This window comes from Periplaneta americana, chromosome 17 (assembly GCF_040183065.1).
Source record: "Periplaneta americana isolate PAMFEO1 chromosome 17, P.americana_PAMFEO1_priV1, whole genome shotgun sequence".
Taxonomy (NCBI): Eukaryota; Metazoa; Arthropoda; class Insecta; order Blattodea; family Blattidae; genus Periplaneta; species Periplaneta americana.
Window position 1 is genome coordinate 116,220,928 of NC_091133.1, and position 16,825 is coordinate 116,237,752.

Sequence of the window (16,825 nt, forward strand, 5' to 3'; positions counted from 1 at the left end):
AGACCTGTTTATTCACTCGATGCTTCTTATTTTGAACCAAGCCTGTCTCGTTAAATTTCTTTACGAGTCTGTATATTGTTTTCTTATTTCGCACAGGACCATCAAGGAAGTGACGTCTAAATTTACGGCAACACATTCTGCATGTATAATACTGAAATCAGAAGTAAACACTGAAATACTGAAACAATTGTCTTTAGAGACAATTAATATTAGATACCCTCCACGAAACTGGCTTCATTTATACACCGACGGATCCTTGATCTACAGAGAACAAGGTGCCGGTGCAGGTGTTACGTGCTGTCTCTTCTCACTTTATAGATCTCTTGGATATGGAACAACAAGTTTTGATGGTGAAATCATTGCAATAAGTGAAAGTCTCAGGAATCTTCTATGCCACATCAATAAATTTAGGAATGCAGTTATATTGTCAGACTCCAAAGCAGCTATTCTATCAGTAGTCTCTAAACACATACCTTCATCTCAAACAGCAGAAATAACTAAAATGCTCTCTCAATTAATATCACTCAATAAAAGAATTGTATTCCAATGGATACCATCCCATTGTGGAATCCTGGGAAACGAGAATGGGGATGCTTTAGCAAAGAAGGACAGCACTGCTACTTACAGACCTGTTACTAAATCTACGTTTTACTCTGTGAAAAGATTGATTAAATCTACATACTTAGTCTTTAACAAACAAAATTTGATAACACAATCCCAAGGGAAAAAATGGAACTCTCTGTCTGTATCAAAATCCACAGTTAATTCCCGATTTACCACGAAAATCGTCTGTAGCTGCATTTAGATTGGCAACAGGCCATGATTGTTTGGCCAAACACCTGCATAGAATTGGAATATGTCAGTCCTCTAACTGCCCATTGTGCAACTCAAACCAAGAAATGGATTCGGAACACCTCAAAATCTGTGCTTCAGTGGCTGGCCATGATAATATCTTTGAAAAATATTGGAGTGCAAGAGGTCAAATGACTTTATTGTCAAATGCCTGGCATTAGAAAACAACAACAGCAACATATTTCACAAGTCTTGCATATAAAATTGCGTTGTTCTGTTCTGTACATCACAACAGAGATGCACTAAATATTGACTTGAGAGCCGTTGGAATCTGCTGTAATTAGAGAGAGCATAATGCCAGGACTTCCATCATTCTCACCTGCCAACCAGTTTTCTTGGTAGTGGGGGACATCTTGGCTCGAACGTTAATTTTTCGTGTTATTTTTTTTTTTTTTTTGGGATGACTTAATTTATTAGTTTTGAGGAATGAAATGATAAACATGAATTTGTAATTTGTTTGATCATTGTGCCCTATCTTGCTAAGGAATCTGCAATAAATTAAATTTCTTTATTCAGCAGTAAATTTTAGACCTATGTTGTAAACATTAGACACAAACAGAGAACTTAAACTGCAACAACTCAAAACAACTGACTCATGCTTCATGCCACCTTATTCCTGTCAGCTTTCTCAGTTTGTGCCTATGTAACTGCTGTCTCCATATTCTTTATAGAAGCGAGCCAAAACAAATTAAATGCACTGTATTTTATTAGAGGGAATTTTAAGATTTAAATGGTAATGGAACTATACATTTCAATTTTGCATATGTAAGTTTCATGAAGGGAATGTAAATAATAGACATAATGCTCTGTCTGTCATATGCCACAGGTATTGACTACTCACGAGTTGTGTTACAAGCCACCGATGGCAGAGATTTGTTCACCTTGGAGTCGATCCTCTCCATGTGTCACATTGAGGCTCAACTAATGACGAATGAACAGTTCCACAGCATCTGCGAGTCCATCTCACATGGAAGATGCTGCCACAGTTGGTCCCTAGGCAACTACATTGCTCTCCTACACAACCGGACATCTTGTTTTGCTGTCACTGTGAGTGCAAATTTGACTTTCAGCTGTCTTTAGAGTAATTAGATGTACTGTATCTAGTTTCGCAAACCACTTGATAAAAGCAAGCATTTTATTTTTAAGTCCTTCCAGGTCAAAATATCATAAGTTTAAACTCGCGAAATTTTGTCTATATGCGAAATTTTTGTTTTCAACACGAGTTTATTCGAAATTAGTGTTTTTCAAGATAAATTTCGATATTTTTGCGAAATTTTAATTCAAAGTGCCTAAAGATTGTTAGTTATATAAATTTAATATTCAAATTCTATTTCAATAGAAAATTTTGAAGCTAATATTGAAACCAGATTTCGAGTGACTCTTTTTAAATACCAGTACATATAAAGTAGAAATATCCTGAATATTTTGTGGTGCCCATTAGTTTATATTATTCACACACAAGATAGGAGACTGTTATGCAAATTTTTCTACAGAACATGCTAAGTGCCAATTGAAAACTGTAAATACAGTAGAACCCTTTTTTAACGAATGTCTGGGGGATTTCGATGGTACTAAACATTCAATTGCAGCATTTGCAATATCCGAATCCTCATATGGACTCATTTTAACAATGTCTGTTTATTTCTCCTAGTACTGCTATTCTTCTGTTATAAACAAAAACCTATCCTGTTCAAAACTAATAAAACAAACATAAACGAATCGCCTCCCGCAGGAAGAAACTAATAATAATACAATCGCCTCTTCACACATGACATGTTCAAAACTAATAAAAGTAATACAATTATTTTTATTGAAAGTTAATTTTTTATCAAAGTGAATAAAACGTTGTATGATATACTTATAGTAACTTCATATACAATACTCGACAACTTTGGTATTGTAATGTGAAATGTTACAATACTCTTATTGTAAATAACTATTACGTGTTTATTTCTCATTGTCCATGCCTCACTTCCGTAATATAATACAGGTCTTGCTAACATTTTATATGATTTTTTCTTGTTTTATGATTTGATCCATATTTCCCATTTTGTAAACAGATTTGCATTATATCATTTACAAGTAATTATCTTTATTATTATTTTTAATAGCACATATTTTAATTTCTTAGAAAACATTAACGTTGATGTTGGTTTCTTTTCTCCCTTCTATCCAAAACTTCTTGTATTTGTTACTTAACAGGAAGGACTACCCTTCACAGCATTTAACATTTTGAATAAGAATAATGAATGTGTGTAATAAATGTCCAGGTGATTTCTGTGTAGAGTGAAGATGTGAGTGCTACGAAATCGCTGCTGAAAATGTGTGCATTCTACTACCACAACCTGAAGCTGACTCCAGATTGCCAAGAGAATGATTACTGGTTCTGCCAGCAAGTGCCACAACAGTGCAGTCAACATAATGCCGTGTACTACATCCTGTATTACTTGGTTGATATCAACTTCCTGCCTCCAAATGTAAGTACAGTCCAGATATGTTATTAATAATAACATACTGTATTATTGTGTAATAACTACGCTTAAATTTTCTTGAAGTAATGACATATTAATAAACTTCTGTAATTTTCACAACACACACCATCTTGGCATGTTCATAACAATTTTATAGGATGAGTCAGGGAATTTGGATATAGTAGGGTAATTTCGGTATAAGTTACAATTTATTAAATAAAACTTTACCTAATCTACCAGCACCATCTATTTCACAGTTGTTTATCATGGAGTGTTAAACATTTGTGTTAATCACACCAGCTGCGGATTTTCAGGGGAGGCAAGGGAGGCCGAGCCTCCCCTAATATTTTACCAGAACACAATATGGCAGTAATAATTTCAGCTGAATTAAGATCACAGACAAGTTACAGCAAATGACGAACTTTTTCCTTTTATATTAATTTTATTATTCACTACGACTAAGATCTACAGTAAGTTACGTAAAGTCGACCGCATTCAGTTGGTGATGCCCACTCACTATACTGTAGATAGTACAAATAATTCGTACTGAAAAATAAGAGATAGCGCTGTAATCTGCATAGTCGACAACCAGAAGCCATGTGAGAGCGGGAGAGAGGAGTCGGCTACATGACGCTACTCCCCAGTAACCATGACAACAGCAGTTCAACCAATAAGATAGCTGGAGTGTAGGCTTTCACGGCCGGCGTCAATAGTAGAAAAGTTTTCCGGGCTATGAGGCCGTGGTCTGTTGGTTGTGAGACCAAACGTTTCGTTCACTGCTGCGGTGAACATCTTCAGTGGTGTCTATTGCTGGTGCGGCTGGTTCTACTGCGTGTGCTGATTACAGTCTGCGCTGGCTGCATCGTTGTATATATAGTGCGGGAGGGGGGGGGGCTTGCTGTTGTCGCCTCGGTCCGCGCTCGAATGTGCTTCGCGGGCGGGTTTGCTGTTTTCCACGCGCTCCGCGTCCGAGCTTGTGTTGTTTAATTGTGCTATGCGGGCGGGTTTGATGTTCAGCCCTAACCGCTAATGGCTACGCTAAGACAGAGTTAAAAAGGGCCTTGAAACCAAGGAAGAAGACGACACCGGAGTCAGGCCAAGACCATACGAAGAGAGGCACGGTGTTCTTGCCCTATCACAAGCAAGTTACGGACCGGATAAGCAAGATCCTCAACCGGCACAAGGTGGACACTATCTTCCTGCCCACCAAGCAGATACGCAACAGCCTACGCTCAGCCAAGGACAAACGCGACAGATTATCTTCTACGGGGGTCTACAGGATCCCGTGTTCATGTGGAGCAGTCTACATAGGGACAACGCAGCGGAGCTTCAAGACTCGGATCTCCGAACATAGAAGAAACTGCCGCCTTGGCTACGTAGATAAGTCGGCTGTAGCTGAACATGCTTATCTGGAAGGCGAACATAAAATTAGGTTCGAAGACACCGATACACTCAGCGACACACCACATTTCTACGCGAGGCTACACCGAGAGGCGATTGAAATATATAAACATAAGAACAATTTCAATCGAAAAGAAGAAGGCCTCAAGGTTAACAAGGCCTGGTATCCGGCATTAAGGAAAACCAACATCAAACCCGCCCGCGTAGCACAATTAAACAACACAAGCTCGGACGCGGAGCGCGTGGAAAACAGCAAACCCGCCCGCGAAGCACATTCGAGCGCGGACCGAGGCGACAACAGCAAGCCCCCCCCCTCCCGCACTATAGATACAACGATGCAGCCAGCGCAGACTGTAATCAGCACACGCAGTAGAACCAGCCGCACCAGCAATAGACACCACTGAAGATGTTCACCGCAGCAGTGAACGAAACGTTTGGTCTCACAACCAACAGACCACGGCCTCATAGCCCGGAAAACTTTTCTACTAATAAGATAGCTGCTTAGAAGAGTGTTTAAACTTGACTAGAACGCGCGAGGGGAGCCGATTTGGAGACGTCCTACCCACCGCTGACAACTGAACTGCTTATAGCCACGGCTGGTTCCGGCTGTATTGGGAAGCTCTCTCTCTTTCTCTCTTCTTGGTTTTAGAAAATTGAGTCACGTGTTGTTAGTTTTCTCTCCCTGCGTAAAAGTTTTCATTTACGTTGTTAGATTTTCTCTTGTTTGCAGGTGTTATTGTTATTTTATTCTTTTGTGTTACGAGATGTATTTACTTATACATTATTTTAAATATATCGAGAGTTTAGAAACAAATGCAGATTTGTCTCTAGCTTCTTCTAGTAGCAGTATATTATGTTGTGACCTATTTGATCGGTTTGCGAAGAAAGAGGATCGTACAGTTAATTTGCTGTAAAATTAGACTATGTAATAGTAATGAGCAAGCCCCGGATTCTTTGGTTCGAATCAATTTTGTTGCTATCTCGTTACTCCCGAAATATTGCTTTTCTTATTCGTTTTATGTAGCAAAGAGTAACATTCTTAAATTCAATATGACCTAAAAGACCTAATTCGTAGGTTAGGACTTGGAGTGTCCTAAAGAGAGGCAATCTTTACCAAGCCTTTGTAATATATTAACAATATGTTGTTTATTTTTATTCTTTTCCCGTAAAATCATATAAATTCCTAAACATAAGATTTAAAATTCTAAAACATAAATTGGAAAATCTAATTTTAATTTCTTAAAATCTATAAATTCTGCGCTTGGTAATGAGGTACATCACAGACCTTATATTTTTATATTCTCATCATTCACGTCTTGGCCTCTTCAACTTTCAAACCCACCGTCCGCTACTGAATCACACTGATACTGCATGGTAAAAAAAACTGTTTCTTGTTTACCAGTCTATGAAATGACACATCACATTCAAAACAATATTGTTGGGAAACCAGTTGAGATACAGTAACCAAATTCATGTATGTGTACATTACACATGTTTAGAACCTATTTTTAATAAATTTAGTAGTATATCATTAATAATTTGTTAGTAAATTGCAATGCCAATTTAATATATATTGTCTACCTCACAATTGCTTGTGAGCACTTAAATAAATGATTCCATATTATGTTTAGTGATTGTGGAGTTGTTGTTGTTGTTATCTAATGCCGGGCTTTGGCAACAAAGCCATTAGCGTTCTTGCTCTCCAATATTTCTCTGTGGTGGATCCATCAGGTAGAACTTCACAGTTATGAGATGATCTTCAGTCATTTCTTCTTCTTTAGTGATTGTGGAGTTGTTGTTGTTATCTAATGCTGGGCTTTGGCAACGAAGCCATTAGCGTTCTTGCTCTCCAATATTTCTCTGTGGTGGATCCATCAGGTAGAACTTCACAGGTTATGAGATGATCTTCAGTCATTTCTTCTTCTTTAGTGATTGTGGAGTTGTTGTTGTTGTTATCTAATGCTGGGCTTTGGCAACGAAGCCATTAGCGTTCTTGCTCTCCAATATTTCTCTGTGGTGGATCCATTAGGTAGAACTTCACAGGTTATGAGATGATCTTCAGTCATTTCTTCTTCTTTAGTGATTGTGGAGTTGTATCATGTAAATGAGTCATCAGGTTCCAAAATGCACCTTGTTTACTTTTGGACGAATTTGTATTAGTAATAGTTTTGAATCTACTCCCTTTTCTCTATCATTCTATTCACACATGATGTTCCAAACTACATCTATCCCCTTTATTCTAAGATTAAAAGTCTATGATTGTTCCACTAGTGTGTCTGTTCCAAAACCCACTTTGTTCATATTATTTCCATCAACTGCCTCATCCCCAAGCACTCATACTGAATTTAGTTGACAGTTCGATAATCCTCTTTATCCATTTGCATCTTGTTTAAGAGAAGAATTTAGTTGGTATTTAAAAGTTTATGAACATAATCCGATATTTTAATAAAACAGTATGGAAGGTATTTTATTTGTATGACTATCAGCGCTGCAACAGGTGTACAACATAGAGTTTAGGTTGCTTGTTATACAAGGTTGTATCTGTCTGGCACACTTCATTGTCGTGTAACAGACCAGCACCATCAATTTCCTATTTTCTATTCAAATTTTACATTTTGCACTTTATATTCAGCTCAAGAGACGTTTCTTTTGATTATATCTTTCCATCAGTCTAATGACTTATGATAATATATTATTTGATTTATGATTTCGAAATAATGAAACTCAATTACTTTTTCAATAATGTAACTAATATTTTTCAGCTTAATATTTTATAAGGCTCAGAAAAAAAAAAAACAGACATAAAAGTAACTTCTTTTGAAGAGAGAAGGTCAATTATTTGTTCTGGTTCCAAATACCTTCAAATCCCTGAATGCAGTTCCAGAACCCGCATTGTTCAGTGTACGGTTCCAATCAACATATTATCTAAAATATTGTGCCTTATTTCGTTATCATCCTTAAAGTTCGAAGGTTGTAACTTTGCAGACTGATGGCCGGTTTCACCAAGCTCCTTTAAATCAGCACAAATGACTTGTCAATAAACAGGTCATTTAATTTTAACGAGATCTTTAAAAGTTGACTTGTTTCACCTTGCCTCGTTTCTTTAAAATTAATGTGCATTTACTAACCTGGGAATTTTGTACTTATATCTTGCATGTTTTATTTCTCATATGACCATGGCTTCGAAATCGCGAATTTCATTGGTTACATATGATCACGGCTGACTTTGTTTGGCATGAGGAAACAACCATAGGCAAACGTATAAGAGGCTGTAATTTTAAGAACAGCTAAAAGTTCTTATTCTTGATATTTTTCCTAAATACAGTATGTTGTCATACCGTAATTTAAAAACAAAAAAAACCAGATGCTTCCAAATGTAAATAGGAATGTAGAGCAGTTAGTTTGTAACTTCTTTTTGCGGACGATAAGGTAAACAGCTTCAGAATTGATGCCACAATACAGTTATTATTAGGCCTAAATTTAGGATGGGAAATCACCTCTTCCATAAATTGCATACTACTTTTATACTGTATTTCATGTAGATTTATGTACCCTGTAACAATTTTGCCCTGCTTGTGTGGTAGAATTCAGAAGAGGTGTCATTAAATTGGATTTTAAGGGGTATCCATTGCATCCTAAAAGCAAAATCTCTTTGCACCCTTTCCATTTAAAAAGGCATCATCCTCTTACACCTTTGGAATGTTGTGCTATCATGTACTGACCGTAACATTATCTTAAAACGAGAAGAATCTGTTGAAGAGGCATTAAGTGGGCGATTCCTATCTGTTATATTCTAACCTATTACAGTTTCAATAAACTAGCGCTGAGGTAATTCTGCTGATTTCGGAATTGAAAATCGTTGAATTTTATTTTTTTTGGTGGAGATGCAATTGATCGTATATATATATATATATATATATATATATATAAGGCATAACAAAAACCTAAACTAATCAAACCTAACCTGTCACAGTTTCGTATGTGTATAAGCAGAGCATGAAGGAAACTACCTCATCGATAGTTTAGTCACAATTTTTTACAAATGAAATTGTTTGAATATTGAATGAAAAATAGAATCTTTTGGCCATATTACTGACAGGCGATATCATTGGAACATTAGCCTACACACTCTATCGTTGTCAATGACAACAGGAAATTTAGCTGTAGGCCTATTATAAAGATAATGAATGTATTGTGGTCGTAATGTTGATGTATGTCTGATACTTTATTCACATATCTAGACAATACAGCTTTTGACATCCCGTTCATATCACCAATTACTATTTCAAAACTTCCCGTAACATTATCTTAAAGCGAGAAGAATCTGTTGCAGAGGTGTTAAGTGGGTGATTCCTATCTGTCGTATTCTAACCTATATTCAGTTTATTCTAGAATCATTCTTATTACTTATTTCCTTAATATGTAGCTTTTGTGAAATTCTTTATCACTTAAATCTTCAAAATGATTATTCCAAGTGTTATTACAACACATAAAAGTTCGTCATTATGTTGCAGAATTTCAACATCGAATAGGTCCGCCATGTTGTTGACTTCTTAACCCATCGTTACTGCTTTAAGGTGACGAATTAGGTCCTAATAAATTAACTATGAGTTTAAAGATGCCTTAGCAATAACGATGTGTGGTGAAACACAAAAATTGACTAACGTGTCATTAAATTATTTAACGAGACCTTATAATGATAACGAAGGTTGGTGAAACCGGCCATGATTCTTATTTTCTATTGCTTTTTTAACACATAGGTTTAAATAGATTATAAAAAATTACCTTACTTTTTTTTTGTGGTTTATAGAAAATCATTGAAACTGGATAAGAAGGATTTTGGAACCTGATGCTTCAAATGTAATAGAAGTATCTAATTTCGGAAAAATTTTGTATATGTTTTTTGTGATTTTAGGAGAGCAGCAGTAATAACAGCCTGGTGAACTCAATGCTGATCCTGCCAATTGCATGCAGCTCTGCCACATTGGAGTATTACCACACTCTTGACATACGCTCCTTGCGGCATGGTAATGTGGAGGTGGTGGCTATAGAATTTGGTATGTTTCTTATTATAACTCATTCCTTTTCTTTCATAATGGCGTATCAAATTTGAACTAGGATTTGAATTTCTCTTATGGGTTTGTTTATTTCTTGATAATGTATTTTCTAATCTCTCAGTAATTGATGTTTTACTGTAATGCAGCTGTTCTTAATAATAATAATAATAATAATAATAATAATAATAATTTTATTTATACAGTGAAACCTGTTCAAGACGGAAGTGACATGGTCCTAATTTTTTTTTCCGTTGTGGACAGGTTTCCGTATTATTCAGGTGTGACATTAAAATGGAATATTTTGTCATTCATACACATGAAAAACAAAATGGCATGCCACAAATTGCAAGAAGTACAAAATATTCCATTTGACACTAATCACATTAAATCATCTTTCTGTCGCTCATTACATTGGTGAATCATCTTGATTAAAATCTCATTTTCTGTATAAATATTATCGTAACTCACTCATTAGTCATTAAACATTACTAAAGTTTACTAATCTCATTCTATTTAATATCTAACACTATACTCTAATACTGTACTGCATATCACTGCACATTATTAATTAATTGGACTAAGACCCATCTATTAGAAGCCTTGAATACTGGTTTATCTAATTTCTTTCCCAGTTCAATAGCTTGCTTTGCAGAATAGATCCAGAAATTGGCTTGTTCTTTGAAAGGTCATGAAGAACCCACTCCCACAACAGTTCATTAATTTCCACATAAACAGTTGCTTTCTGGTTCCTTTTGTGTCACCAATATCGGCCGCAAGCCACTCACTCATTATGATCTTTAATTTTTAAAGTGTCACACCTGAGTTTTCCACAACTGAACTTCAAAATTAATTCACATACACTTTGTTTCTAATTTTCCTTTATCTCGATAACTTTTACTTCAACACTTAATGTTAATGCCACATTTTATGCAACTTTTTTTTTTTTTTACCTGGAAATCACTACACTTGCGCTCTGTTTAGCTACGACAGTATACGGGTGTGAAGCATTGAAAATCTTTGAAGGGACTCGTCTGCCTAGTCAACAGGGTAATAAAATTTATGACGGACAGGCCAACACACCCTCGCACCCTCTAAAATTTTGCAAAGAAAACTTGTTTTTATCTTAGTGACCTACATATTTCGTATATTCCTTGAAATTACATGCTGTTTCAAATTATAGTTACAAAATATAGTGTGTCCAAAATATTGTTTCCGTTTTGAACAGTAGCAGACAGTTTCCGTTTTATTCAGGAAAAATTACACATAATACATACAAATTTCGCCGGGACCAATAAATTGTTCCGAAATAGACAGAATTCCAGGTTATTCAGGTTCCAATTTGAACAGGTTTCACTGTATATATGTTTAAAAAGAAATGCTGTTCAAGAGAATTTCAGAAATTCATATCACTTATTCACAATTCACTATAAATAGCTAGTTCATGTGTTTCTGCCATAGTAAATACAATTAGAAAGGGTATATGAATGTATTAATTTTGTTTGTATATATTCAGGGTCTATTTTTTTATCATTAATCTAACATGCAACAGAGCAAAACAGGCTACAAGAAAAGGAAATACTACTACTATTAATAATAATAGTAATAATAATAATAATAATAATAATAATAATAATAATAATAATAATAATAATAATAATAGCTATAATATCACTGTTTCAGATCATATATTGTTTTTATGTAATTTTCTTTTTATTTGTCTTTTCTGTGTATTGTATATAATATGTCTATGGCTTATGTGTTGAACATGCACTAGTATGTCATGTCTATTTCATGTCATTTTTATGTCATATACGTCCTTGAAAGTAATATGTATATTTCTACGAAATGCTCACTTTTTTTTTTTTTTAAAGTAACAAGTCTGTGTGTGATATGTCCTGGGAAAGTACTGTATGTAATATGTCTGCATGTCATATATTGTGTATCTATTTCTATATATTATATTTATTTTATCTTATATCTTTGTATTTGTGTAATTTAAATATGACTTTTATTGTCATACACATTTAATGTAATATGTATATTTTATGTCATAATTATGTTTATATTTTATGTAATTATTTGTACATGGCTATAATATATATGATTTAATTACAGCCCTAATATACCTTCGGGTAAAATAGGGTTTTATAAACTTGGAAATTCAATAATTATATATATATCCATCCTGTTTCATACCATAAAGATCATTGTAATAAAGTGAGATGTTTAATTATATAATAGAATATATCAAATTGAGTTTAAATTGGGGATGAATTCATGTTTACGAAAAACTATAGTGAATGTGTTAGACCAGTTTATCTCTGAGATTAACGTGACTATGCTGTTGCGCCCCTCTGAAGTCAAAGTGAGATGAGGGGAAATGAAACATAGAAAAGAGTGCCAAAGATTAGGGATGAGGTGGTGATAAAAAGAAATAAAACTTTGTTGAATGATTTGATAGAGTTTGTTATAAGCACTTCTGATTCCCATTGTTCTCATAGGAGAGGAAACATGAGAGTGTGTGACATAATATTGCGAAGAAGGGGAATCAGCGGTACCAAAACATATGAGTTGGAAATAAAGGATCTCCAATCCATGACATTCAGACTCTGAGACAGAAACTACTGATTAGAGTACAGTAAGGTTAACGAGAAGAGCTCAAGTCACTGCTCAATCAGGAAGCAACCCATTACATGGCATTCAGACCTGAAGGAAATTCACCACCGATTTGGAAAGCAAGAAAACAGAAGAGGAAAGTTGCACCTGGATTCGAACTGGATCCTGGGTAGAAAAGCAGAAGCCTGATGATTAAGATTTTGGAACCAAAGACCTTGTTGCATATTTTGGTCCAATCAGCAAGTGCTGGACAGAACTTCTGACAGAGAACTACGTCTTTGTATTTGGCACGGTATATCACCAACCACTCGGTAATGCTGTCCAAAAAAAATGTTACAAATGAATTGCTTATAACTTTTAAACAAATAAACTTAATGAAACGAAAAGTATACTACACTGTAGACAAAGGAGTGCATTACCGTAAACATTTTCACAAAAAATCTTAGACTCTGAAGGCTGGCGAGATGGGTGGGGCAAAATATACCTTGTAAACTGTATTCTAGCAGCTATTAAATCCTTGTAACTCTGTGAGAACTCAAGAGGAGATTAACTGCCCCATGCCGCCAATGTTGAATTTGCTTACTTAATGACCCATTATTTCAGGAACTCCCCAAGATATCATACTGAAATTTTTAAAGAATAAAGATAAAAGATTTCCGAGCAAGCTGATGTATCGTATCGTATCTTATCTTATCTTATCTTATCGTATCGTATCACATCGCGTCATATCACACATTATATATCATATCATATTTATTATTATCAGCTGCCGTACAGTGTATAGATAGACACATCAATCAATAAAATTCTTGAAGTGAATAAAAACATTGTAAAAACTAATAGTCAAGAAATACAAGTTGAATAAAAAGATTTGATGTTTTAAAATAATGGTAATTTTATTTTCTTATTTATTATTTTATTTGCGTCCATTTCATTAATTTGTCAACATATGTTTAAAATTTCATCCTTCTATAATTTATAGTTCCTGAGAAAATGAGACATTTGCATAAAAAGTATAAACATTATTTTAAAAATTCAAATCTTTTTTTAGAACTTATATTTATTGATAAAATCTGCTTCAGTTTGCCTTAGATATCTTATATCTTCATCCTGTAAAAATTGCAATGTGATATTTTCAATAGTTTCTTAGATAATAATCGTTAAATAAACTGGAATATTGAGAAATCCCACATGTCTAGAAAACTTATCTTTCAGGAGATACAAAAAACATCTCGGGTCCTAGATTTGTGCTCATATTATTTTTTTCTTAACACTTTAGCTGCAATGAATGTTGATGGGAATATGTGGGGTTTCGCTTCATAAGATCATGAGTCTACATGTTTAGAATACGAAATCATACATAACTTAATTTCATAAAAAAATGGACATGTGAGATTTCTCAATATTGTGATTCAAATAAGCAAATTGAAACGTGGCGCATTATGGGATAGGGCAGTTAATCTCATTTCAGTAACTATTATTTTTAGTGAGGTTAAACGTAGATTGTTTTTCTTTATCATCTTGGTTCCCTTCGCAAGATTATCATCAACTTCATTCCATACAGCCCTACATGTGAGGGAACTCAATGGAGTTCATTTTTTGTACGTCAGATTTTGAGTCCACTAGAAATAGTACTTTCTTGAAATTGTCAATCTAAAAATCAGTATCAAATTGGTTTTGTGATATAGTGGCTTAATAGTCCGCAGTATGCTCCAGCTCTTTATCAGTGTATTATATGCTATCATATTTATTATGTAAATCTACTTAACAGTGGCGGTTATTCAAGTGAAGTAGGTGAAGGTCACCTTCACCTCTTTTTTTCGTGTTTTAATAAATCATATTTGATCGATAAATTAAAAAAAAAAGGTTTTCATCACTAAACTATATTTAGTTCTACTTTTTAACCTATCTTTCGCGACTTGGTCCATTCAGCAGGTAACGTCTGTTGGCGCACTTCAGATGAACCCCTCACCAGTCAGCCCACGTGGTTAGCAAAGATCAGCTGGTAAGGGGTGTGAATGCTGAAGGTCCAGGCGGAGGCTTTCCTTTTCCAGTTGCTATGACGACGACTTGCTTACTACAAATTGCCGACCCATTTTGTGAAGCTATTATGAATGTTTACTGAAGCGACATTCCTCTTTCTTGGATCGTACAATCTGTAATATTTTGCAACTAAATAAGAAAGCATAAGATGTAGATAAAGAAACTGAATATTGTTTAAATTTAAGGTGTTGCACATATATTTAGATATTTCTTAATATTAGCATTTTGGTGGATATTATATTTTGTGTAGATTTTAAAATACCTTGAGTAGCTTACTTTTTAATAAAGGAAGTTGACATGAAATTTGACACGTTGTACATCGCACATCTGAGCTCACAAACAACTTCGTTTTTAGTCTCTATGTACTTTGTTGTGACAAATGTAGCAATATGTTTAGTTTTCAGCATGTGTATTAATACGAAGAAAACATGAATCTATTAGGTAAATGATTTAGTGTGTAATGTTTTGTTCTGCAGAAAATAAACAAGATGTTTTAAAATACAATCCAGTATTACTTACAAATATGTTCACGTCGTCATCACGCTACCCATTGAATCTATGAAATTACCTAGAATTATTTTGGCCTTCACCTTACTTATCGGGCACGAGCCGTCACTGCTACTTAATGTTACTGTAAAACATTTTGCAGGACTGAAGAGCACATTATTCAACGAGTGTCTGGTGCGTGATACCTGGATGATTGGTGCTGGAGGGACGTTTGTGCTGGTCTGTATGTGGCTGTACACTGGCTCCCTCTTCGTCACCATTATGACAGTAATTGCAATCGCCTTCTCTCTGGGGATATCTTACTTCATGTACACTCTGGTCTTCGAACTTCGCTTCTTCCCCTTCATGAATCTTCTAGCATCTATAGTAGCTGTTGGTAAGTGGCAATTCACAAGAAACAATTGTAATTAGAATTGTCAGTCAATTAGTCCACTGCGAAAATGTTCGTCATCATTAATGTCCATTATCAAAACTGTCCAGTATAAAATATGTCCACATTGAATAAATGGCCGCTATCTTAAATGTCCACTCTCATTAAATGTCCACAGTCATTAAATGGTTATTATCAAAAATGTCCGGAGTTTGTTACAGATGTGTGCAAATTATTAGACTCAAACGATAATACATATGATTCAAGTAACATTTATTCTACAAAACTCATTTATTACACACTGTTTGCAACAGTTAATATTTAGTATGAAACCCTTCATTCTTTATCATCAATTTTATGCAGTTTGGCATGCTATTCATGAGATTTTCACATTGTTTCTTGATGTCTTCATCCCTGTGCCATATTTGGATAAGTGCTTCTGTGAGGTACACCTTGGTGGTAATCGTCGTGTTTTTTAGTCTTTTTATGATAGACCAAAGATTTTGAATTGGATTTGCATCTGGGCTGTTACCTGGCCTGGGAAAAAGTCTGCATTATTTTCAGCCAGAAAATTAGTTACAGGATGCTCTATCCTCCACGAAGACACATTTATCATCAGGGAACCAGTCCCTCATTTGTGGAAAAATTCGTGTTTCTAGGACTTTTTTGTACTGATCCTGTCGCTAGAGTCCTTCAGAATTATTTTGTGGCCAGTAATTCATGATAATTATGAAAATGTAAAAAAATGTGGTGCTTAGTCTAATAATTTGCATGTACAATATCATGAATCTCCAGAACAACATTTATCAAATTTAAATAAATTATTTAACAATAAAATGTAAGCTGAAGTTACAATATTCTATACCAGTATCTAATTCTATTTTCTAAATTTCTTCTGCACTTGGTTCAACATCCTGCTTCATATGATATGAAAGTGCCCGCAAATATTGTTTCACATTACTGTTGCCCTTATATTGATTGTGTCGGTATACACTTCCTTCAATTCGCCGTTGATTTGTAATATATTCTTTGTTTATTATTATTATTATTATTATTGTATCTCCAATGGGGGGTAGCCCTATTTTACATATGTATGCTAGGGCTATAGTTTTACAAAAAAAAAAAAAAAAAAAGGCATAAAAACAAATGGAAAAGAAAAATAAATTAGCTTACACAATGTAAACAAAACATAAACAATCCGTAATTTAAACATTGCGATTGCAAATCAAACATCAGGCATCAATTTGAGACATACAGAAAACAGTTACAACACATAAACGTAACATTTCTTATAGCCATTCTCTATAACACAATTATGCAGCTTTCCGTAACATACATCATAAATTAATACACAATAGTCACACAAACACAATCAAACTATAATTAAGACATTGTGACGACATCATGCATCCCATAACTATGACTCACATACATAACAAATCAAGCATCCGCTACAATATTCTTTGTTTAAGGGGTGTCTTACATTTATGTGATCATAGCGAATTTGG

At 34.7% G+C, this 16,825-nt stretch overlaps 1 protein-coding gene across 3 annotated transcripts in view; it reads left to right on the forward strand.

Annotated features, from left to right (window-relative positions):
- The window catches only part of disp (RND transporter family member dispatched), a 77,754-nt gene that overhangs the window by 52,307 nt on the left and 8,622 nt on the right, over positions 1–16,825 (forward strand). For all 3 annotated transcript variants that reach the window (XM_069816405.1, XM_069816402.1, XM_069816403.1), the window contains exons 7-10: positions 1,679–1,899; positions 3,138–3,329; positions 9,640–9,781; positions 15,090–15,323. In XM_069816405.1, the coding sequence (XP_069672506.1) occupies positions 1,679–1,899; positions 3,138–3,329; positions 9,640–9,781; positions 15,090–15,323 (789 nt within the window). The remainder of the gene's footprint in view (positions 1–1,678; positions 1,900–3,137; positions 3,330–9,639; positions 9,782–15,089; positions 15,324–16,825) is intronic.